Consider the following 26,758-nt stretch of genomic DNA (forward strand, 5'->3'; position numbering starts at 1 on the left):
CTATCCACAGTCAGCAATGGTGATCTTTTTGCTGTTCTTGCCATTCCTGGACCCAGACTGCTCCATGGATCCCACAATATTCCTGTCCTCTTTTGCCTTGCCAAAGACCACCTGCTTGCCATCCAACCACTCAGGCTTGGTGGTGCAGATGAAGAGCTGAGAACCATTCATTCTGAGTCCAACTTTTGCCAGGATGAAGTTCTCATCAGCTTTCTCACCATAGACAGACTTGCTGTTATTGTCATTATGGTGTATGATGTCACCATCCTGATGCAGAAATCCCAAAATAATCCTGTGAATGCAGGAACCTTTATAACCAAGTCCTTTCTCCCCAGGGCTCAGAGCATGAAAGTTTTCTGCTGTCTTTGGATCTTTGCAAATGGCTCAAGGGCTCACCATCCACATGGATGTCAAAGAACTCAGTGGGGTTGCGTTGACTCTAGTGGGGCGGTGCAGGTGGCTTTGGACCAGCAGCATTTGCAAAGCCAAGATCTCATTTTTTAAACTCTTGTTTCTGAGTAGGATAAAGTGCAAATAATAAAATAAAGCAATTTGGAAAAGTCCAACATGGATTTCAAACCTCCCTGTCTGGACATTCCAAAGCTGCTGTTCTTGGAAGGGAACCTAAGCAATGCTGGAAGTGCCTCGAGTGCCATATAGTATGCCCTTAGCTTTGGAATGGACCGAGCTTTGGTCTTGTCCCCAGTGAGAATGAAACATCTACATCTGGAGAACCTGTTCATGTGTCACGATGAAGAACTGTGGTCCAACACCAAGTAGACTCTGCATCAGTAACCCTGGGGATGCTATCTGGGTGTCCTATTCCCCCCCCCTTAAATATGCTCCTCTAGGTATTCTTATTCACACTGAAGTTTGAAAAGCTCTGGCATGAAATCTGTGTGAAAGCACAGAGTAGAAGACTCAACTTTCAGACTCAACTGGACTAGAATCTAATTTGGTTCACTTTGGAAAAGAAAAGCCCCCTCACCATTAAAAAATATAACAAATCAAATACATTTTATAAGAAGACTGCTCATCTCAAAACCTCCCTCATCTCCTGCTTTTCCTCTGTGTGGCGTTCTCTCTCTTAGGGTTACAAAGTGTTCCAAACGCTTGCAGTGATTTTGAGCATATCCCCTGAGATCATATCTCTTCCAAGCTCTGGGGAGAAAGAAGAGGCCAGAAGTAAGTTTCCGAGGTGGGAGCTCGCCATGCAAGGACACAGCTCTCTCACTCTGGCCTTGGCCTCCCTTTCTAATGAAACAACTCCTTCCTGGATTGTTGGCTTGTTTTAGTCTTTACCCACATACCTTCAATGCTCCCAGCTGGAATCTGTCTCTCCCTCCCTAGCCTGTCAAGCCTTTTCTAATATGCTTCACTTATTCCTGTCTGCCTTGTGATGAAATAAAATAAATGAAGTATCATTCGCATAGTGCTCTCCAAAGCATTTCGAGTACATGACCCCATCAATCTTCACAATATACCCTAGGTGGACATTAGAACGCTTGCTCCTTGGTTTAAGAAAAGATGCTGAGTCTCCAAAGGTTAAGTGATTTTAGACTTTCCCAAGAGGAAGAAACTAGTTAGCACTAGAGGCAGGATATCTTTCTATAACACTATCCTTTTTTTTTTTTTTTTAATTGTAGGTGTATTCTTGTGCTTATTTCAATAAACTACAAAATTTTTAAAATTAAGCAGCTATAGGTACCAGAAGCATACTAGATAATTTGAAATATAAGAGAGTCAGCATAGCCTGAATAGCTCAGGTGTTTAAGCATCCAACTCTTGATTTTGGCTCCAGTTGTGATCTCAGGGTCAGGAGATCAAGCCCCACATTAGGCTCCACAATCATTAGGGAGTCTTCTTTAGATTCTCCCTCTTCCTCTGCCCTTCCCCGTGTCACTCATACACTCTTTCTCTCTGTCTCTCAAATCTCTCTCTCTAAAATAAATAAATCTTAAAAAAATTATAGTCTAGTTAGATGGCAAATAAGGCTCACAAATAATTTTCACCCTCGCTTTGGTCTGAGTGTTTATGTCCCCCCTTAAACTCATATGCTAAAATCCTAATGTCCAATTTGATGGTATTAGGAGGTGGAACCTTTGGGAAGGGATTAAATCATGAGTTCAAGGTCTTCATGAGAAGATTTGTTCCCTTTTAAAAGGGTCCTCAGAGAGCTCCTTTCCCCATTCTTCCATGATGATGCAATGAGTAGTCTACAGTCAGAGCCTTCACCCAACCACGCTGGCACTCTGATCTTGGACTTCCATCCTCCAGAACAATTTCTATTGTTTATAAGCCATCTAATGTGTGGTATTATGTGATAGCAATACACACAGACTAAGACAACCCTCTATTATTGTTTTTCTTCTCTCCTTTGATGTTTCGAGCCTCCACATATTAGATACTACATGAGGAACAACACATACCTGAAAAAAAAATCATAGTACAGCACAACAAAGTAACTGCCATTGAGAATTTAAGTGCAGAGCAGAGACTGGCTGACTAGATGAGTCAAAGAGTATGTTACATTGTGGTTAAGAGCTTATTCACTGGACATAGACTACTTGAATTCATTTCTTATCTTCACCACTTAATACCTCTATAACCTTGGGCACAAACTTCGTGTTACTCCCTGAAGACTAAGTAAGTGTATAAAGGACTTAAAACAAGTCCCAGAACAGACAAAATGCTTAATAAATATCAGTAATAACAACAATAATAAATAATTCAATGTTATAATTACTACTTAAGTTTAAGTCTTTGGCTACATTTGGGAAGATATTAGCCATCCTCTCTCTCTTTTTAAAATTATTTTTATTAACATATAATGCGTTATTTTCCCCAGGGGTACAGGTCTGTAAATCATCAGGCTTACACATTTCACAGCACTCCTCATAGCCCATACTCTCCCCTATGTCCAACCACCCTATTCCCTAGCCCCTACCCACCAGAAACCCTCAGTTTGTTTTGTGAGATTAAAAGTCTCTTATGGTTTTTCTCTCTCCCAGTCCCATCTTGTTTCATTTTTCCCTTCCCTACCCCCCACAACACCCTGCCCTGCCTCTCAAATTCCTCATATCAGAGATCAATGCTAACTGTCTTTCTCTGATTGACTTATTTCACTCAGCATAATACCCTCTAGTTCCATCCACATCATTACAAATGGCAAGCTTTCATTTCTTGTGATGGCTACAATCAATATCTATATATCTATATAGATATATAATATCTATATCACATCTTCTTTATCCATTCACCTGTTGATGGACTTCTAGGTTCTTTCCACAGTTTGGCTATTGTGAACATTACAGCTATGAGCATTCAGGTGCACACCCTCTTTGGATCACTATGTTTGTATCTTTAGGGTAAATACCCAGTAGTGCAATTGCTGGGTCATAGGATAGCTCTATTTTCAACTTTTTGAGGAACTTCCATACTGTTTTCCAGAGTGGTTGCACCAGCTTGCATTCCCACCAACAGTATAGGAGGGGTCCCCTTTCTCCACATCTTTGCCAACATCTGTTGTTTCCTGACTTATTAATTTTAGCCATTCTGACTGGTGTGAGGTGGTATCTCATTGTGGTTTTGATTTGTATTTCCTTGATGCCAAGTTATGTGGAGTACTTTTTCGTGTTTCTGTTGGCCATCTGGATGTATTCTTTGCAGAAATGTCTGTTCATGTCTTCTGCCCATTTCTTGATTGGGTTATTTGTTGTTTGGGAGTTGAGTTTGGTAAGTTCTTTATAGATTTTGGATACTAGCCCTTTATCCAATATGTCATTTGCAAATATCTTCTCCCATTCTGTCAGTTTTCTTTTGGTTTTGTTGACTGTGTCCCTTGCTGTGCAGAAGCTTTTGATGTTGGCAAAGTCCCAATAGGTCATTTTTTCCCTTGCTTCCCTTGCCTTTGGCAATGTTTCTAAGGAGAAGTTGCTGCTAGCTATTAACTCTTTAAGAGATTTTTCTTCCCCACACTTTTTCTCTTTTTCATCAGGAGCTATTATGACATAACTCTTAGCCTTTTTGGTGTTGTGTCACCAGTCCTAAGCCTCTATTCCTTTTTCAATCATTTTCCTTCCCTGTTGTTTAAACTTGATAATTTTTATTGATGTATCATCAAGTTTACTGACTTTTTCCTCTTTCTTTTTTTTTTTTTTAAGATTTTATTTATTTATTTGACAGACAGAGATCACAAGTAGGCAGAGAGGCAGGCAGAGAGGGGGGAAGCAGGCTCCCTGTGGAGCAGAGAGTCCGATGCGGGGCTCGATCCCAGGACTCTGGGATCATGACCTGAGCTGAAGGCAGAGGCTTTAACCCACTGAGCCACCCAGGCACCCCACTTTTTCCTCTTTCATCTCTATTGTGCTATTGAGCCCATTCAGTGAAAAATGTTATTTTTCAGTTCGGCATTTTCCAGTTGATTCTTTGTTATAACTTTTATTTCTCTAATGCTGTGTTTTCTTTCCTTTCCTTTTTTCCTTCCTTCTTTCCTCCCTTCCTTCCTTCCTTCTTTCTTTTATAGCCTCCATGCCGAGCTTGGAGCCGAACATGGGTCTTGAACTTGGGACTCTGAGCTTAAGACCTGAGGTGAGATCAAGAGTCAAACACTTAACTGACTGAGCCACCCAAGCATCCCAATTTCTTTTATTTCTAAAGTGTTTACCCTTACTTCACAGAGCATGGTTAAATTAATTGCTTTAAAGCCTTTACCTATAATAATTCCAACATCTCTATCAGCTAGGGTTAATATCTGTTGATGACACTCTTTTCTTACAAAATATTATGGTTTCCTCATTCTTCCTGTTTATAATTTTGGGTAGTATCTTGGACATATTGAATATTTAAAGGGTTTGAGCCTTATTTAAATCCTATAGGGAATATTTTTTGTTTCTTTCAGCAGGAAATTATCCTAGTGTAAGGCCTCAAATTTCTACTGGCCTTCTCTCTGGGTTGTGGTTCTAATGGAGGCTTAATTTTCAAAGACTTTGGTGGCTCACTTAGATCTGTCCCATTTGTGTATCATGTGGCAGCTAGTCTGGGGCTTGGGTGGGGATTTACCTAATAGTTCAATTCTCAAAGACTTTTGTATGCAATTTAGGACCAAGCTCCATGAATGTACAGTTTGAAGGTGAGACCAAGAGTTCATAGACTTTATGGGACCCCTTTTTTTCCCTTTGGTGATTTTCCTGGTAAGTTCTGGCTCCCAACATCCAACCTATCCAAGCATTCAGCCCACCCCACCTTCACATTTGTTTTCTATCTAAGAAATGATACTGTAGGTTTGCAGCTCTGCTATGTACTTCCTGAGAATGAGTCTATATTGGGGCCAAAAAGCCAAGGTATATGGAATGATAAGGAATACCTCCCACTCTTAGTGCCACAGTTTTCTGGTCCATGGCTTATTGTCCCTTAGAGGTGTAGGTACCTGCCTGTCATGGCTGCCAGTCTTCCCCCTACTATTTGCTAGGGGATTGCCTGGAGATTAGAGCGGGAGAGAAGGAAAAACAAGACAAAACCAAAAGCAGGGGACTCTATCATTGTGTCGGACCCATGGGAACCTTCTTTCCTGCTCCTTGGACCAGAAAGAAAAGGTGTTATTTTTTGTTGTTTGTTTTCTAAATCTTGTTATGGGTTGAATTTTACCTCCATCCTCAATTCCTATGTCAGAATTCTAACCCTCACACATCAGAACATGACTTTATTTGAAAATAGGACCATTGCAGATGTAATTAGTTCTGCTATGATAAGGCCACACTGAAGTAGGATCTCTGCTAATCCAACATGACTGGCATCCTCAAAAAAAGGGAAGTTTGAGAGACTGTAGACTCTGAGAAACAAAATGAGGGTTTTAGAGGGGAGGGATATGGGGGGATGGGTAAGCCTGGTGGTGGGTATTAAGGAGGGCAAGTATTGTTTGGAGCACTGGGTGTTGTACATAAACAATGAGTCTTGGAACACTGCATCAAAAACTAATAATGTATTTTATGGAGACTACCATAACACGATTAAAAAAAAAGGGGGGGAGGGGAGGTTTGGACAGTAGTACATACAGAGGGAGGATGATGTGAAAAGACAGCCACCCAAAAGCTAAAGAGAAACTTTAAAGAAGTCCTTCCCTTGCAACCCTTAGAAGGAGCCCACACTGCTGACACCTTGGTTTTGAACATCTATCGTCCAGAACTGTGAGAAAATAAATCTCTGTGGTGTTTGTTTGTTTGTTTTTTTAAAGGCACCCAGTGTGTGGTACTGTGTTCTGGCAGCTCTAGCAAACTAATACAGGCTCACATCTGGTGTATACTTAGGAGTTTTAAGCTGTCTTTGAATCCAGGCTAAGAAATACCAGAGGAGAAAAAGAGGAAAGTCATCCTTGGTTTGGTGTTATTTCGAGTTCTGGTTTCCTTCCCCTGTCTGCCTGTTACCAATTTTATTTTATTTTTATAAATATTCTTCAGATAGCTACTCTGTGCATTCTGTCCAGGATTTTTCGTCGCATGGAGTGGGAGAGACAGGACGAAGTGTGCTTACTCAATCTTGGCCAGAACCAAAAGTAACAGTTTTGGGTTTGCTGCTTCCCTCTTCTTGCTTAGATTTTACAGGGTTGATTTGATGAAAAGGATCTTATGTTATTCTATCATCTTGTCAAGATGTTGAAACAAGGAGCCCTCAATCTTCTTTTTTTCTAAGATTAATTTCCTCCAGGCTCAGTTTAGAGATGTTAACATCTTTCTGGTTACCATTTAAATTTCTGAGTTCATTCTGCTCATTATTTTTCAGGGCTGAGAACTTTTTGGACTTTGGAGAAAAAAAAAAAAAAGTAAATTATCCCTCTTCACCATTAAGGATGAAGAATTAGGTACCCGGTGGCAAGGCATTCTTAAGAAACCTACTTCTGATTCATCTGACTTTTATCCAATTCAATTTAATAAACATTTGCTGATCTCTCTCTCTCCGTCCTCCCTTCTTTTCTTCCCACCCTTCCTCCCTCTTTTCCTTTTTTGCTTCCTTTCTCCCTTCCTTCCTTCCACTTTCTTTTTAAAATTTACAAACAAAACTAAAAGGATAAATTAGGATTTTTTTCCTCAAGAGATTCAGGCAAACTATGTCTCAGAGACTTGATAGCCTCAGTTTATAGAATAGGAATAATTATACTCAGCATACAGATGTTGTGTGCATACTTAAGGGGAAAAAAGCAAGAAAAAAGCATCTTACAAACATAGTGTAATGCAAATGAAGGATTATGATTTTTATTTGCCCTAAATGTGCCTTCTGTCAAGGTTTAATGGGAGCCTGAAAAATAGGATGTTGGATTTTACTGAGTAAAACTATGTTTATTTTCTCCAAATCACTTCAGATTTTGTTCCCACCTCTTCTCAACCTAATATTTCAAGGCAAAACAATCCTGATATTTTTAGTCTGGAATTGTACAGCAGCCTCTACTGGCCCTTGCCCTTTTTTAGAACTATCCCAAGCATCAATAAGTCTTTTTTGAAAGAACAAGTACCAGATATTGCACACAATCTTCCACCAACAGCACACAATATTCTACCAACAGACACCTGGGTCTTATAAAACAGGAAAATATGTCATATTCAGATTTAAGAGAAAAATGTGAGGTTTGAAAGTACATAACACCTTATGTTGATATTCAACTCGTCTTGACTCTCAAAGGTACCCTCAATCTCTAGTATCTTTTTTCTTCCCATTTCTCAACCTGTCAAAATAGGACTCATTTATTCAGCAAGTAATTTTGAGCCATATTGTTTTGGTTTGGCAGTGAACAAGATGGGGAGCTTCATATTTTCAAGGGGTTTGCCTTCTGATGGCAGAGGGTCGAAAGAAGAAGGAAGGGAGGGAGGGAGGGAAGGAGGACATAGAGAGGGAGAGAGAGAGAGAGAGAGATCAGATAATGATAAATGCTGGGAAGAGAATTACAACAGAGCAAGATAATAGAGAACAATGAAGTGTCAGGAAAAGGCTCTCTGAGACACTTGAAGGTCAGGAGCAAGAGCATTCCAGGCAAAGGAAACAGCTATTTCAAGGAACTTACCGGACTCTGGGCTCAACTGAGTTATTGACAAAGGGTCAGCGACCGGAATGGTATGACAAAGGGTGGGGGAGGGGGGCAAGATGAGATCATAGGGGTGGTCCCAAACCAGATACTCAGGCTTTGCAAGTCAGTGCAGGTAGCAGTTTAGATTGCATTACAAGAGTGATGGAAACATCAGTGGTTTTTAAGCTGGGAGTAATAAGTTCTGATTTACTTTTAAAAATTTTCACTCGATCAGTTATATAGTTGTCCTTCAGGACCAATTTGAAATGTTTCTTTCATCGCATGTCAAACATTCTTCCCTCAAATCCCGAGGCAAAATCAATCCTTCCTTCATCTTGGGCTTGAGTGCAGATCTGTCATTCGGATTTTGGTGACTAATCCAACTTAACTGAACCTGGGTGTTTCCCTTCTGTAAATATAAGGGTGGTATATAATTCATAAGTACACAAAATGGCTGTGGCAGTTAGTAGGCTTTTAGTAACTGGTCTACTATAAATCCTTAGCACCTTGAACCTTAAATTTAGCATTAGTTTTATCTTAAATTCTAATTGGTCATTTGTATGTTTGGTTCATCCCAATGACTGACTTTCTTTAAGACAGATATTTATTATATTGGTACCCCCTTCACCCAGTAGAATTATAAGAAGGTCATGAAATGGCAGATTGCTGTGTATTCACGGAAGTCCATTTCTTTCTCATCCTATGTAAATAGTTAAACAAAATTTCCCAACCTCCAGTTAAGTATGATCATGTGACTGAATTAACTGGTTTGGATGGGAAATGATAAACATGATTTGCAATCCTTGCCCTTAAAAGTCTTCCATGGGTGATTCTTCCTGTCCCTTTTCTTGTTTGCTAGCAGAGTGAAGAATTATGAGGTACTCAGGAAAGCTGGGTAGAAAGAAGCCAGGAACCCTGGATCAGTGTAAGTCATTTCCACCAGAGGGAAGAATAAATCTTACTTTGATAAGTTATTAAGCTACCAGAGTTTCTCTTACACTGCTAGTGTTACTCTAACTAGTGTAATGTACCATCGTATGTGTAGAATTTGTGTGTACTTTCATATACTTTGTCTCCTTTACTCTTTTCCATTATGAGGGATGCAAGGCAAGGGAATCTAATTTTTCTCATTTTTATGGAGGAAGACTCTGGGGAAAGTTGTGGTGATTTTACCTGATGGTTAAGGTAAGAACCAAGCTTTAAGCTCATTATTCCACTTTAGGAAAAACAAACGAGTAAATATTATAGGTGATAAAGAATGGATTAGAAAGAATAAGGGCATCTGGGTGGCTCAGTCAGTTAAGCAGTTAAGCATATGACTCTTGGTTTCAGCTCAGATCATGATTTCATGGATTGTAGGATGGAGCCCCACATCTGCTTCATGCTCAGCATGGAGTCTACTTGAAAAAAATTCTCTCCCTCTGATCCTCCCCCCACACATGCTCTTTCACTCTCTCTCTCTCTCTTGCAAGTAAGTAAATAAATCTTTAAAAAAATTAAAAAAATAAAAAGGAAAGGAGTAAAGCAAGGTTCTGAGAGACCAGTAAGAGATAGTCATAATAATAAGGGGGGGCAAGAGATGAGACTCTGACAATGAAAGGGAAGGAGGGTGGTAAGAAGCAGATGGGAGTCCCAGAGCCCTGCATTTTGTACCATGCTCTGCTACATCTTCACCTCCTCACTGAAGTCTCGACTTTATAATATTGGGAAACCAAATGACTTGTTCCACATTAATAAAGCACATCAGATTTCAAGGTGAATGGGATTTTTTTTTTTTTTTTTTTTTTTGAGCAGGGGTTGTGGTTAAGGAAAACAAACAAACAAACAAAAAACAGATGGTGCAAAAAAACAGATGATGCAAAAGACCCTTGAAACGTAGGGGAGAAATTCAGTCATTATTGTTATTTTAAAAAGTGTAAGTTGTGCCACACAGAGCAAAATTTGGTTCACTTGGGTTATCTTTTGACGTATTTCAAAACTCAGCATGCGAGGAGAATAAATGCTCTGGGGTCTTCTACTCTTGATTTTCAACTTCCAGATGGGAACTGACTGGGACATGACTTTCAAGTTCTTATTTCTAGCCTAGGCTTTCTACTAGAGCTTACATCCATATATTTATTTGCCAAAACCTGAGTCTTTTTAAATTGTTCCCTCTTTCAATTTAATCTATCACCAGTCCCTGCAGAACTGGCCTCTTAACATCTCTTGAAATGACTTCTCACTTTAATTTTAAAATGGATTCTAGCTATCACTCCTTGCTGCAGTTACTTCCAATTTTTCACTAAAAATATCTAAGAAAATGCATTTAAAAAAGATAAAACTCGTCAACAGCATCAAATTTTAAAACTGTTAAAAATTACTGGAATTTAAATCACTTTTAACAAATTACCAGAGATTAAAATAATAGAAAAAATTTTTTAACAAGTCCCTATATAGTCAATAGAAGCACATCAAATTTGCCCTTCTACAAAAAAAACTAAAGAACATTCTTTAGTTTATGGTTTGTGGTTCTGAAATGTAAAGTTTAAACCAACAAAGAAAGGAGCTCTCTCTTTTATGTAGAATATTCTATTAAAAGCAGTCACGATAAAACTATCATTCCCATCATTTCTATTTTGTTCTTCTTAATCTACCATTAGATTTCCCTAATATAGGTGGGACATGTCACATTTGTATGTTTTTAATAGCTGGATCTTAGATAAATTATGGACCCAAGGAGGGCAGAGATTTTGTCTATTGTGTTCATGGTGTGTTCAATATCTAACAGAGAGCCTAGGAGACAGTAATGTGCCCAACATTGCTTTGTTCCAGAACTACACCGTTCCCTCACTCAATAAAAACAAACAAACAAAACCACAAAAAAACAACGATGGCTAAAAAACAAAAAGACAATTGGCAGTGATATACAGTATTTGGAAGATGAAGCATTTAATTTAAGACCATAGGTGAGGGCACCTAGGTGGCTCTGTGGGTTAAAGCCTCTGCCTTCGGCTCAGGTCATGATCCCGGGTCCTGGGATCGAGCCCTGCATCGGGCTCTCTCCTCTGCAGGGAGCCTGCTTCCTCCTCTCTCTCTCTATTCCTGCCTCTCTGCCTACTTGTGATCTCTGTCGTCAAATAAATAAATAAAAATAAAATCTTTAAAAAAAAAAAAAGACTCATGGGTGAGAACAGAAAAAGAGACTTGTTAGCAGGGTTATTCTGTGATTTTTGTCCCCACTGCAGTCCAGTGATTCAAAGGACAATGAACCAGACAATGGGCACAAGAAAAACTGCAGTCTCTGTTGAGCACACCTACAGGTGGTTTTAGAGGTGCATAATCTCCACTTCTTCTTTGAGAATGGCATTTAACCATCTCCCAAATGAACATTGCCTGGAAACTGGGGCTGGCAAACACTTAGCATATAGATACACAGTATGGCAACACACCATAGATAAATCTTATCACACTTGAAAGTGAATAAAGTGGAAAATAAACATGAAATGTACTGCAGAACAAGTGAAAAAATATCCTGAACATCCAGAATATCTTCACACATACAAATTATATATACACACACATACTTTTTTTTTTTTTTTTTTTTTAACAACAACTGGAGGAAAGTATTAGGAAACTAAATGCTTTGATGGAATGCAGGAAGTGATGACCTCTATAAAGCAGGATCAGAAAGGCTTAAGCAGAGAACTAGTTGACATAAAAGACAGCAGACTGGAAAGACAAGAGAGCTGAGACAGGGAAGGGCTGCAAAGAAACCAACAATTCAACAGCAGAGCTAAAATCCCTATTGGAGATAGTGAAAGGAAAAAGTGACAATAACACACAAAATGTGGGAGGCAGCCTTGAGGAGGTCTACCAAAATGCAAGGGAAAGATAACTGCTATTAGCGAAAAACAAAACAAAACAAAACAAACAAACAAACAAAAAAACAGCTATAGAGGAGAAAGTACACAGACAACAATGCTATGTGTGTACCTAATGTTACTTTTAAAGATTTATTTATTTACTTTAGAGTGAGGGAGAGAGAGAAAGAGAGAATGACTAGAGAGAGGTAGACAGTGGTGGGGAGCAGCAATGGAAGAGAATCTCCAGCAGACTTTGCTGAGTATGGAGGCTAATACAGGTCTCAATCCCAAGACCCTGAGGTTATGATCTGAGCCAAAATCAAGAGTTGGATACTTAACCAACTGAGCCCCCCAGGTGCCCCTTTAATGTTACTTCTAATAGTAAGCCTTTTCTATTTTCACCTTATAGTTCTATAAAAGTTGATTTTATTAATATGATCTCCATGAAAAATCATCCTGGATGATTTTACAAGGAAATTCATTTAGTGTAGGGACATATCTTTAAATGGTTTAAATCATTTAAAAGGGCATTTCAGTATAAGAATCAATAACACATATAACATTGTGAAAACATAAATAATAAAACTAACTTAGTAATTAGTAATTACTACTAAAAATAAAAGAAAACCTTTTGATGGCTGCATAGTATCAATGAAACAAGATGGGATTGGGAGGAAGACAAACCATAAGTGACTCTTAATCTCACAAAACAAACTGAGGGTTGCTGAGGGGAGGGGGGTTGGTAGAAGGGGGGTGGGGTTATGGACACTGGGGAGGGTATGTGCTTTGCTGAGTGCTGTAAAGTGTGTAAACCTGGCGATTCACAGACCTGTACCCCTGGGGATAAAAATATATGTTTATAAAAAATAAAAAATTAAAAAAAAAAAGAAAACCTGACATTAAAGCCGCCATTATAGAAACACTGGAAGAAAATCCAAGAAATCACAAATCTAGTGGGAAGTTTGAGTGTAAAACTATATAGCCTTGAGATGAATGACTTGAGTATGTGTTTATGTTGAATTTATAGACATGTACAAACTGATAAAAATTTTTATTCTTTTTAAGAAAAAATTCATTCTTATTTAAAAAATAAAAACCCAACAGGAATTCTTTTGTTTAATTATTTATTACACAAAATATTTGTGGAGAATCTACTACTTAGCAGATATTGTACAGTGTTCTGGGTATCGTAAAGGTGAACAAAACAACCCTGAATCTGTCACCACTGTCTTTAGTCTAATGTAGCCTGCCAGTAATCAATCAGCCAATCACGAAATAGCCTGTAAATGTTATGATGGGGGTATAAGGGCCTGTTGGGCCTGAGGAGAGGTGCCTCTCCAATTCTGGGGTCCTGGGGAATTAGGGGCTATTTTAAATCAGGTCATCACCAACACGAAGGCCAGAGGGAGAGAGATCCTGATGAGTTGGAGTTTTGAGGAGTTCTTTGTGTTTGACTTTTAGAATTAAGGAAGGAGAATGAAAAGAGGCACAGAGAAAAGTAAGCTTGAAGAGAACGACCGCTTGAAGACATTGGGTAGGATCCTAGGCATGTCTTGGTTTTTCAGACACAGGGTTCAAACAAACTCTTAACTTCCTTTGTACTTATATCATTATACTTGTATAGTACTTTGTACTTTAAAGGATATGTACCCTCAAACCCCCTCTATGTGTCAGGTATTTCAAATATATTATTTCACTGAATTTCTACTGGAATTTCATGAGGTAAATATGATTAGCCTTATTTTATTTCATTTAAAAATTTAAAATTTAAATTGAATTTAGTTAACATATTGTGTATTATTAGTTTCAGGTGCAGAATTTAGTGATTCACCGGTGTTCAGTACATGAAGTACCCTCTTTATTGCCCATTACCCAATTATCCCATCTCCTCACTCACCTCCCCAAATCCAGCAGCCTTCAGTTTGTTTCCTATAGTTGAGTCGTTTAATGGTTTGCCTCCCTCCCTGTTTTTATCTGATTTTATTTTTTCCTCCCTTCCCCTATGTTCATCTGACACACACAAAACAGATAAGCATATCAAAAAATGGGCAGAAGATATGAACAGAGACTTCTCCAATGAAGACATACAAATGGCTGTCAGACACATGAAAAAATGTTCATCACTAGCCATCAGGGAGTTTCAAATTAAAACCACCTTTTGGTTTTTGGGATATCACCTTACACCAGTTAGAATGGCCAAAATTAGCAAGACAGGAAACAACATGTGTTGGAGGGGATGTGGAGAAAGGGGAGCCCTCTTACACTGTTGGTGGGAATGCAAGTTGGTGCAGCCTCTTTGGAGAACGGTGTGGAGATTCCTCAAGAAATTAAAAATAGAACTTCCCTATGACCCTGCATTGCACTACTGGGTATTAACCCCAAAGATACAGATGGAGTGAAAAGAAGGGACATCTGTACCCCAATGTTCATAGCAGCAATGGCCATGGTTGCCAAACTGTGGAAAGAACCAAGATGCCCTTCAATGGACAAATGGATAAGGAAGATGTGGTCCATATACACTATGGAGTATTATGCCTCCATCAGAAAGGACAAATACCCAACTTTTGTAGCAACATAGACGGGACTGGAAGAGATTATGTTGAGTGAAATAAGTCAAGCAGAGAGAGACAATTATCATATGATCTCCCCGATATGAGGAAATGGTGATGCAACATGGGGGCTTAACTGGGTAGGAGAAGAATAAATGAAACAAGATGGGATTGGGAGGGAGACAAACCATTAGTGACTCTTAATCTCACAAAACAAACTGAGGGTTGCTGGAGGGAGGGGGTTTGGGAGAAGGGGGTGGGATTATGGACATTGGGGAGGGTATGTGCTTTGGTGAGTGCTGTGAAGTGTGTAAACCTGGTGATTCACAGACCTGTACCCCTGGGGATAAAAATATATGTTTACAAAAAATAAAAAATTAAAAAAAAAATTAAATAAAGAAAGAGAGAAATTATGAGTGGGGGGTGGGGCAGAGGGAGAGGTAGGGAAACAATCCTCAAGGAGACTTCCTGCTAAGCATGGGGCCTGTTGTGGGGCTCAATCCCAGGACCCTGAGATCATGACTTGAGCCAAAACCAAGAGGTCAGATGCTTACCCAAGTGAACCACCCAGGTACCACTAAAGTCCTCTTGACTCTTGAAAAAATTAATCTGTACCCCAATGTTTATAGCAGCAATGGCCACGGTCGCCAAACTGTGGAGAGAACCAAGATGCTCTTCAACTGATGAATGGTTAAGGAAGATGTGGTCCATATACACTATGGAGTATTATGCCTCCATCAGAAAGGATGAATACCTAACTTTTGTAGCAACATGGACAGGACTGGAAGAGATTATGCTGAGTGAAATAAGTCAAGCAGAGAGAGTCAATTATCATATGGTTTCACTTATTTGTGGAGCATAACAAAGAGCATGGAGGACATGGGGAGTTAGAGAGGAGAAGGGAGTTGGGGGAAATTGGAAGGGGAGGTGAACTATGAGAGACTATGGACTCTGAAAAACAATCTGAGGGTTTTGAAGGGCGGGGGGTGGAAGGTCGGGGTACCAGGTGGTGGGTATTATAGAGGGCACGGATTGCATGGAGCACTGGGTGTGGTGCAAAAATAATGAATACTGTTATGCTGGAAATAAAAAATAAATTAAAAAAAAAAGAAAAAAAAGATGTGAGAAATTCGTCCTTTTTCTCCTTATCATCCATTTTCAGAATATTTTGGATTATGGTATTTTCCCTCATGTCCCTGATTTTTCTTTGTTTCCCACTCTGCCACTGAGGGTTTTAAATTTTCCATGAAGGGAATGATAGAGGACTTCTCTCAGAGATCATGTGGATGCCTGTTTGCAATTCCTAAGCATCTTGTTTCTTGAGATATGGCAAAGTATTGGTCCTGTTGAGACTTCCTTCAATCCAACCTAGTTTTTTCTTTATCTTACAAGTGCTCAATGTTTTTGGTATGTGGACACTATTATTTATGAAATTCTACTAAAAATAAAGGTTTTCTTACTTTAAATCTTGTTGGTCATTGTACTGTAATTCTGGAAGTCTCCTGTATCCTGTTTACACAAAAAATTTTCACATTATTTTTATTTTTTAATTTATTTTTTAGAGATTTTATTTATTTATTAGACAGAGATCACAAGTAGGCAGAAAGGCAGGCAGAGAGACGGGGAAGCAAGCTCCCTGCTGAGCAGAGAGCCTGATGCGGGGCTTGATCCTGGGACCCTGGGATCATGACCTGAGCTGAAGGCAGAGGCTTAACCCACTGAGTCACTCAGGTGTCCCTCACATTACTTTTAAAAGCAAATTTAAAAATGCTAACCAAGTTATTTATTATTTTCTTTATTCCTATAATATGTGTATATTATTCATATAAGGAGGAAAAAGTTATAGTGTTCATTTATATTATATTATTGATAGTGTGTCTTTAGGTAATCACCTCAGATATATAAAAATGATTAATGCAAATGTAACATTGAGTGAGTTTAAGGTGTATAACATGTTCATCGATGTACTTAGGTACTGCAAAATGATTACCAAAAATATATCTCAATAAAGCTAAAAAACTAATAGAAGTCACATACCTGCATTATCAGGGACATGGCCAGGGGTCCAGATGGAAGCCTTGGGATCTCTCATTTCTTCTCAAGACACCCCTTCTCTAGAAATGTGAAAGTGCTCTTGTTACTTGTTCTTCCAATGGTCCATGCTGGTTTCCTTCTTTAATTGCAGTTCTTCTTCTTCTTCTTCTTCTTCTTCTTCTTCTTCTTCTTCTTCTTCTTCTTCTTCTTCTTCTTCTTCTTCTTCTTCCTCCTCCTCCTCCTCCTCCTCCTCCTCCTCCTCCTCCTCGTCATCATCATCTTCTTCTTCTTTTTTAAATAAAAGCCAAGAATGTGCTCATGAGAGCAAGTCTGTCAAGACATTTTGAAAATTTTTCTGAGCTGTAATTTGGAATCACTGCAATTCCATGTTGCTGCCCCCATTGTCCTGGAGCAGACATACCTGTTCCCACTCTCTTTTCCTTCCAGACAAATTATATTCTATGGTGCCTCTTGGTTCTTCAGCAAATAGCTCCCTCCCAGGTCTTCCTTTAGTCCCTGAGCTGTCTTTAGGTGTGTCTTGATATAAATCTTAGAGTTAATATGGGTTACTAAGCTGGAACTCCACCACTCATATGACTGGGCTTTAATTTGATGAAACTTATTGTGGGCATTTCTATGGTTTGCACATTCCTGATTCCTGGAAAGCGTGAAGTACAAGGTATTGCACCAGTATTGCACTGTGACTCGCATAAGACTGAATAATTTGGGGACAATGTAGCACTTAGTTGCCTTGCTTCCATACAATGCAGTATCTCTATAGGAGTCTGCCATCCCTCATCCACTAAATTCACTGGAACTCAAATGAGCTCAGTTTTGAGGCAGTCTTAGCTTTTAAAATGGAGAAAAACCAGGCCTGAAAGCTTTGGGATTATAAATAGTTTTGATTTATGGCACATGAATGGCTCAGTCAGTTAAGCAGCTCCCTTCAACTCAGGTCATGATCTCTGGGTCCTGGGCTCAAGTCTTGTGTCAGGCTCAGTGCTCAGCTGGGAGTCTGCTTCTCACTCTCCTAGTGCCACTCCGCCCCACTTGTGCTCTTTCTCTCAAATAAATAATCAAAATCTTTAAAAAAATAAATAGCTTTCATTTATTTTTCAAAGGGTAATCTGTATAATATCAATAGTAGCAATAATTCTAATACTGATACCAACATCAGCTCTTAGATATTGAATATTTATTCTCTTTGTGAAGAGATTTACCTACAGTATCACATCTACTCTTTACTGTGTCTTCATGGATTAGTAATAATGATCCTTAACAAAATAAGGATGTGGGGTGCATGGGTGGTTCAGTCTGTTAAGCGGCCAACTCTTGGTTTTGACTCAGGTAATGATCTCATGGGTCATGGGATCAAGCCCCAAGTCAGGCTCTGTGCACAGTGGGAAATCTGCTTAAAGATTCTCTCTCCCTCTGCCCCTGCCCCACCTTCCACTTGTGTGAGCACTCTCTCTCAAACAAATAAAGAAATCTTTTTTAAAAAGGAGGGATCTGAATAATTGGAGAGGTCAAGTGGCTTGCCACAGGTAACATAAAAGTGATAGGAACTTCTCTGTTTCTCTCCATATCCTGTTATTTTAATCACTCTAAATTAATGCTGGCAACTATGTTCTCAGATATTGGTGAGATTGTACTCACATCACTACAAAGTCTTAATTTGGAGATACTTATTCACTGGCAGCAGATTCTAGCTATGGCTATAGGTAGGAAGATGGAAAAAAAAAAAAAAACCACCAGGTCCCATGTATGAAGGAAGCAAAATAGGCTGAGGATTGGAAAGTAGAATGCTAGATAGAAAACTGAAGCAGAAGTCCAATTGAATGAATAGGGAAGTGAATTCAAGGAATGAGAAATTGTCCAGTCCATATACAGAATGAGGGATTGTCCAGAACTGGACCCAGCCCAAGAACCCTGGAATGTTTGGTCGATAAGCCTCGATCTACAGTCAAAGATGCTGCCTTGGTTAGCATAGCTCAGGAAATGGTCACTAGATGGTCCAGCAGAAGTCCCTATCCTTTAATGCATCTCCTCTATCCCAGGTCCACAAAGAAGCTTAATGAGGAAACTTCACAGTCTAGATAGTCTGTTCACCTCTCAAATGTTGGTAGAGTCAGGTTAACCTTAGTAATTGTCTTTACTAGCTCATCATCTTTGATCCATAGGAAGCTGTCTTCCTTCTTTTCACCAGGACAGATTTAGTTATGAAGATTCTCACATCTCTTGGCTGCAACAGCGAAAGAAACACGTTCCGGAATGTTTTAATTTTCCATTCACGGTGGAAAGCAGACCAAGTGGAATAAAGTGAAAACAGGCACAACAAAGCAAACTTTCCTAATCCTCTAGGGAAACAGGATGGGCTCAAAACACTTCTAGTTATAATCTTAATCAAAGATTCTTTCAGTTAGGTGAAATATAGATATATAGATGATTCATTCCACTTCTCTGGGGTACCGACTTTGTTCAACATAAAGGAAAGCCTTACAATAGTCAGAGTGGCCCCAAGAAGGAATGATCTGCATCAAGAGAGGATCTATATATCAAAGAAGACGAGCTGCTAGTCACAATCTAGCAAAGGCCAGATAAGCTTGGAGATGGGGCTCTGATATCATGTGAGAGATTGGATTAGAGTTTTTAAGTTTCTATATTAGTTAGCAATTGCTGTATAACAAACCATCTCAAAACTCAGTGGCTTAAAGCAATAAGTGCAGTAAGTATGTATTATTGTTCACATTGTCTAGGGGACAGTTGAAGGGTTCTTTCACCCTTAGCTGGGCTTCCTCATGTGTCTGCTGTCAGCTAATCTGGATGCAAGTGGTTTTGCTGACCTGGGCTTAACACTGCCATGTATTTGGGACTGATTGTCTATAGTCTGGCTAAGGATGGCAATGGCTGGGACAAATGGGTTCTCATCCATGAGGTCTTTATTTTTTAATTTATTTTAAATTAACATATAATGTATTATTTGGTTCAAGGTCATGATGTCTTTAATACTCTACTGGGCTAGCTCAGATTTGTTTATATAGTCATATAGGGGTGCAAGAGAGGAAGAAACTGATGACTTCTTGAGTCTTAGTCTTAAAATGGAAATTTTACTGCATCTCTTTGAACAAAATAAGATCACAAGGCCAGTCAAGATTTGAGGGATGGGTGGGGAAATGACTCTGACTCTTCAATAGGAGGAACTTCAGACTCTTATTGCAAGGGTGTGGATAGTGGAAAAGTGGAAAATATAGGCCACTCTTTTTTTAAAATTTTTTATTTTTTATAAAAATATAACATATTTTTATCCCCAGGGGTACAGGTCTGTGAATCGCCAGGTTTGCACACTTCACGGCCACTTTTTATAATGGCCACACTCTTGCTTCCACCCCACAGAGACTGATTCCGGTAGGCTTGTGGGCCTAACTTATTCATTTACAAAGGCATTTGTGACTTCTATTTATTTTTCTTCTATTAATATATAGTCCTTTTTAGACTTGAAGGATTTATGGTTCTAATCATGACAACCTAGAAAGATCGTCTATGGTCCCTTGAATAATTTATAAATATAGGTGGAATGCTGTCCTGTCTTCTGTTTATAGTATTCTTATGGCAATAGCCAAAATAGCAACAGCCACCACAGCCACCACCACAACAGCCCAATGACGTTAGGATTTTCACCATTATATTCAGAACTTATAAAAACATGATTATATGTGACCTATGCAATTAACTTTGGAAGCAGGCAGAGTATCCATTTAAAGGAAATCAGACTTAAAGAGCTTAAAGATCTTGCCCAAGGTCACCCAATACATTATTCCCAAGATCAGTGTCTTGGACTATTTCACATTTCTTAGGTTTGTCCTAGGAAGATGATAGCTTTTATTTATTTATTTATTTTTAAGATTATGTTTATTTATTTTACAAAGATCACAAGTAGGCAGACAGGCAGGCAGAGAGAGGGGGAGAAGCAGGCTCCCTGCTGAGCAGAGAGCCCGATGTAGGGCTTGATCCCAGAGTCCTGGGATCATGACCTGAGCCAAAGGCAGAGGCTTTAACCCACTGAGCCACCCAGGTGCCCCAGATGATAACTCTTTGCCTTATACCGTTAGGAGATCATTTTTAAGTATTAAGAAATCAGGTTCTTTTTTTATAACTTTCAGTTCACATTCCTGTCCACAATAAGTAATCTACTCCTGGAGGTAGGAGAGTAAGATTCTTATAAATGAGATTATAGCATTAGTTCTCCATTCTGCCTCCCTTGTCTTACATTTAACATTTACCTTACCTTACATTATATTGCTTTTTATTTACATTTAACACTTTACAAAAAATAATACTTAATGATTGTGTGGGCCTCACAAAATTATAGGCCATCAAATAGTACATCAAACAGCTCCAGGAAATGGTGTTGGGATATTGTGAAAAATAAGGCTGAGAGGTGTTAAATGACTTACAAGGTCGCATAGTTCATTGAGCTGAATCTAGAATTTGGACCTAAGTTTGACTCCAAATTTTATAATCTTTCTACTACATACAAACTTTCTTATTGTCTAATTTCCTGAAATAGATGATAAAATCCTGCATCTTGATGGTATTCTGATATTTCTATCGTTTATAACTTCACTTGTTCCTTAAAAGTTTCCTAGAAAAACAAAAGTTAAAAGCAAAACCAGCCATGTCCCTGTCACACATGATACCGTCGGGCTGTGTGTCCCATATTTACAGTCTAGCCACCCTCCTGCCCGAGTCAGCATGCATGTCCTGCCACCTGCTCAGTGCCAAGTCAACACACCTTCACCACAGATTCACAGGGGCTCAAACTGATACTCTTTCCCTCAAATTCCAGCCCCTGTGCCCAGGTTTGTGCACAAAAGTGGGCATAATTGTAACAACAGAATGATCTTGGCAAGATCCTATAAATCAGTGACACTAATTCCGTGGAACACATAATGCATAGAAAGAGTGTGCTAGGCTGAGAACATCACCAACAAGCACATCAAAGAACAATACATACAGTATGATACTGGTTAGTAAAAGAAAGCTGAAAAAATAAAACAAGATGAAATCAGAGAGGGAAACAAATCATAAGAGACTCCTAAGCATAGGAAGTAAACTGAGGGTTGCTGGAGGGCAGGTGGACAGGGGGATGGGGTAGTTGGGTGATGGGCATTAAGGGGGTACTTGATGGAATGAGTACTGGAGCAACTGATGAACCATTGTACCTCTGAATCTAATAATATACTATATGTTAATTAATTGAATTTAAATTAAAAAAGGGAAACCCAATAAAATAAAATGTAAAAAAAAAAAAAAGTTTGGCAACATCTACTAGTCAATGTAAGAATTCCTGTTTCTCTATGTAGAGATACTGGAGAGCAGAATGGAAAATTGATTTGCTCAGAGTTACAAAGCTTTTTGGTGCTGGAAATGGGACTGAATATTAGATCTGTCTTGAATTCTGAAGTGGTTTCTCCTTCAAATAACTTTCAAGGTTATCTGTTAGTAGGCTCTCTGCCTTCTCTTTATATGTTCACTTAAAGTTTATAGTCCCCATTTAAAATTTTTTATTGGAGGGTTGGCATCTGGGTGGCTCTGTCCATTAAACATCTGACTCTTGATTTTGGCTCAGGTCATGAGATCAGGGTAGTGAGATTGAGCCCTGTATCAAGCTTTGTGCTGCGTGTGCAGCCTGCTTAAGGTTCTCTCTTCCCCTCTCCCTCCGCCCCTCTTCCCACTTGTGCTCCCCCTTTCACTCCACCACCCACAAAACTTACTGGGAAAAAACACTCTTGTATTTTACATTCTAATTTGATGATAGATACCTCTTCTTTATACTTGTCTGTAGGTGAGATCTTTATTATAGGTCCAGAGGGTATTTTCAATGGAATAATATATGTGTTTCTTCACCCTCCTAGAAGAAGACCAGAGAGAGTAGTTAAAGCATGTTCCCCTGGGAAGCATTGCCAGGAGGAATGGAAGAATAATAAATATTAATGAGGTTTCGTTAGATATTTACCCTCTCCTCCAGCAGTCTTACTGATGTAGCATAAAGCCCAATACGGTAGGTAAATGAGAAACAATGTATCAGTTTTCATGAATCTGGGCAAGTTTATGATAAATACGAAATTAGATTGGAGAATATCTCCAACTATAAATCAAGACTTTGTACAAATAGACATGTCTGGAGCGGGTGGGGATGCTGGACCTACAGAGTTTTCTCAATCCATCTATTAAACTAGGTACATGCATGAGGACTCTCTACCTGCATCCTCCTTCCAGTTACAGGTGGAAAATGAAGACATCTAAGAAGATTCACAGAATTCCCTCTATGTGGTCTTCAAACTTTACCACCTGTAGAGCTCTTGGTACTCAGACTGTCAGTCCTACCTCAGAATTTCTCATTCAAGAGATCAGATACAGGACTAAGAATTTGATTTTTTAACTTTCTAACAAGTACCTGATGATGTTGGTGCTGCTGACCCAGAGACTGCACTCTGGGAACTGCTGCTCTAAAAGGAAAGCCTGCCATGGGCACTGGGAATAAAATAACACCAAAAACGCTGATGTTTATGAAGCTCTTGCCACATGCATGGTGCTGTTCTAGAGTGTCATATGAAATACTTCGTTTAGGGATGTCTGAGTGCCTCAGTTGGTTAGCATCTGCCTTTGGCTCAGGTCATGATCCTGGGGTCCTGGATTGAGCCCCACATTGTTGGGCTCTCTGCTCAGTGGGGAGTCTGATTCTCCCTCTGCCTCCCCTTCCCCAGCTCATGCTCTCTCACTCTTGCTCTCTCTCAAATAAATCAAAATAAAATCTTGAAAAAAGAAATACTTCATTTAAGCTTCCTAGAAGTGTATGAATAGGGAGATTAACTTTATCTCCAGTTTGCAGATGAATTTAAATTTATGTGTCCAAAGTCACAAAGCTAATAGGAGTAGGAGCTGGGATTTGAACTCAAGGAGAGTGACACCAGGGACCGAAACACTGTACTTATCCTCTTTGATCTTAAAGTGCCCCGTCTGCGAAATGGAACTCAGAATTCTTAAAAGAGCTTGCAGGAATTGGTATGTCTTCCTCTCATTTCTATTTGACCTCCAGCTTCACCGTTTACTGACAGTGGCTTTTGAGTTTCTGGACTTTATATGTGCTTTGAATCAACTCATATAATCTGTAAAATGGAAAGATCAGACCTGTCCCAAGTCTCCTGATTTACCTAAAATCCTTCTAAATAAGAGCTGAAATAGTGCTTTGAAGGGTACCTGGTGGCTTAGTAGGTTAAGCTTCTGCCTTCAGCACAGGTCATGATTCCATGTTCCTGTGTTGGAGCCCCAAGATAGGCTACCTGCTCAGTGGGGAGTCTGCTTCTCCCTCTCCCTCTGTCCCTGTTCCTCTCCTCTGTCCCCAACTTGTACTCTATCACTCTCTCAAATAAATAAATAAATAAAATCTTTAAAAAATGCTTTGAAATACAAGAAGAAGTAAAAAGCAATCTTATATCATCTTTGCTATCATTGATTCCTCCTTTTGATTTTCACAAATGTTCTAAGAGTTACCTGAGAATGCACTGCTATTTATAAAGTTATAAAACTCAATCGTTGTAACAACCATTATAATTTGGATATTAGGCTTCTTTGGAATTTTGATCCAGAAGTAGAAGAAACCTTGACATTTAATGAGTGGTTATTATTTGCTGGCTTTCTCCTAAGACTTGTCATCTCATTTAAATTTCATCAGAGCTCCGTGAGATTTGAGGTTACTTTGTGATCATTGAGGTTTGGAGAAGCTGAATAAACTAGTCAAGATCAGTTAGTAAATCTGTGGTTGAGTAAAAAATGCACCAGGCTGGAGGCCCTAGCTTAACTTTGTAAGCAGCATTTTCTGAGTTAGTGTCTCTCAATTTGGGTAAATCAAAATCAAATAAAATCTCTTTTCCTTTTTTTCCCACTTAAGCTGTTACTTTTTAAAAGACTTCTTAATTTTTTGAGACAAAGAATGAGTGAGTATGAGCAGAGGTAGAGGCAGAGGCAGAGGGAGAGAGAGAATCTCAAGTTGACTCCCTGCCAAGTATGGAGCCCATTGTGTGACTTGATCCCAGGACCCTGAGATCACGACCTGAGCTGAAAGAAACCAAGTCGACCACTTAACCAACTGAGCCACACAGACACCCTTACACTTATATTGTTCTTTTATCTTTGGTATTTTCTACCCTTTGTCTCTTTTGGGGTTGTGTGTGGCAAATGCAGGGAGAAATAGTCTTATTCTTTAATATCAGGGAACTTCTTAGACAATTTGTCATTTTGGGCACTACAACCAAGTCTGTCTGCAGTGAGGTCACATTTTATCCAGTTCACATATCTGTCTACGATGCCTTGAGGGTTTCTTTAACCCCAGATTTTATAAAAAGTAACTAAGATTTTACTGTTTATGTTCTGGGATGAAGGCTCAATATATCTTCTTCTGTGGTTCATGTAGGCAAATATATATGTTCCATATCCTAAGGTTTCATAAGACGATGTGCTGTAAATGTTAAGAGCTACATCTCCTTAAGGAATTAGCAGAGGATTGATTTCTCAAGATAGTCACCTTGACATCTTCCAGGTACAATGAATCAGCTCTTTGTGTTTCAATTTCACCCTGCCCTTGCTGGTCTATTCTGGAAAGTCTCTTCTTCAGGATACACCAAGCCCTGTCTCAACTTGCCCACTTGGGTTATGCTCACATTTAATTGGCTTTGTGACTGGAGTGTCACTTCTTCCCATAACTCTAGTGAATGCCTGACTCTTGGTTGCACTTTGATGCAGACTGGCTGGGTTCAAGGACACAGAGGGGGTCCTGCAGGAGCAACCAAGAGGTCCCTGGCTTCCCACGGGATTGAAATCAAACACAAGCTAAGAGAAAGTGGGAGAAGGTCTATTAAAGAGAAAATGCAGATATAGATAGAGCATTTGGGAGACTCAGAAAGGAAAGGAGACAGAATCTTCTTTTTGCTTAGGGTCCAGAGTTTTTACTGAAGATGGCACTCTAACGGACATGTCCTGTCAGGCATCCAGGAGCTTGTTGAAATGAGAACGAGTGCTCAGATGCCCTCCATAAGTCACTTGTGCCCTGGAGCCAGGGGCCTCAGCATCAAGGTCAGTGGTCTGGACAAACGTTCATGATGACCTCAACTGGTCATTCCTTAAGGCTCCGTACAATGCAGGAAGACTCCAAGGACATCATTAACTCCATGACCTTGACAAGGAAGCCATACGTTAAGGCATGTTTAAGGTGCAGTTACCAGTCCTAGGAAGATAAGAAGTACGAAAAGGAGAAAAATCCCAGCTTCCCCCCACTTCCATGGGGTCCCTTCAGTTTCTCTGTCCTACTTTCACTGAGAAATGCTTTTCCCCTCAAGGTAAATTTCTTGCTACACCTGTCCCTCCATAATCTTAGCTTTTGACCCCTTCTTTCTATTTACTGCTCTCTCTCCCCTGGAGTATGTGTGGGGAGAGAGTGTAACTTGGTGCAGGCAACATACATCATGAATTTGGGCCCAAATTCTTTCATTAGGAATTCAAAGTGGATTCAATGTAATTTAACAGATATTTATTGAGTACTGATGATCTTTGAGTCTGGAGCTTCCACAAAGCACAGAGCTTATATTCAAGATGATTTTTGGTAGAAGGGCAGTTTTTGATGAGTTTGCTTTAACTTGTGTTTTAAATAATTATATTCAACTTTTTCCTTTAAATATTTACTTGGGAGGTGGGTGAGGGATGGGGTAGCTGGGTGATGGGCATTAAGGAGGACACTTGATATAATGAGCACTGGGTATTGTATGCAACTGATGAACCACTAAATTCTACCCCTGAAACTAATAATACACTCTAAGTTAAATAAATTTAATTTAAATAAGAATTAAAATATATCTATATATCTATTTATATATCTATATATAAATATAGATATAATATAGCTATATATCTATTTATCTATCTATAATCTGTCATATTTATTTAAGCCCTGGTTTTACAGATATTAGTACTTAGGACCAGGAAAATGCAAGCCTGAGGTGCTTATACAGACCCCCAGCACCACCAAGACTACCTGGTTAACTTGAGGAAATGACCAGTACGGGGGTGTTGATGAGTGTTGAATGAATCAACACTCAATGAATGAATTGTTTGAGAAAACCTGACATAGACACATGGATGTCAAGACATAGTCTGTGGGACACTGTTAAGCCTCCCTCTTCTGTCCCCCATAGTGGTTTGTGGAGTCTCCTATTTACCCTTTTCAT

General features: G+C 39.3%; 1 protein-coding gene across 1 annotated transcript; it reads right to left on the minus strand.

Annotated features, from left to right (window-relative positions):
* On the minus strand, nt 1-26,758 carry LOC116574982 (peptidyl-prolyl cis-trans isomerase A-like). Its single transcript, XM_032316013.1, is given in 5 exon segments — nt 1-376; nt 378-439; nt 22,936-23,012; nt 25,199-25,367; nt 26,750-26,758. Coding segments are annotated over 5 exon segments (693 nt in total).

The sequence above is a fragment of the Mustela erminea genome, chromosome 16 (genome assembly GCF_009829155.1).
Source record: "Mustela erminea isolate mMusErm1 chromosome 16, mMusErm1.Pri, whole genome shotgun sequence".
Lineage (NCBI taxonomy): Eukaryota > Metazoa > Chordata > Mammalia > Carnivora > Mustelidae > Mustela > Mustela erminea.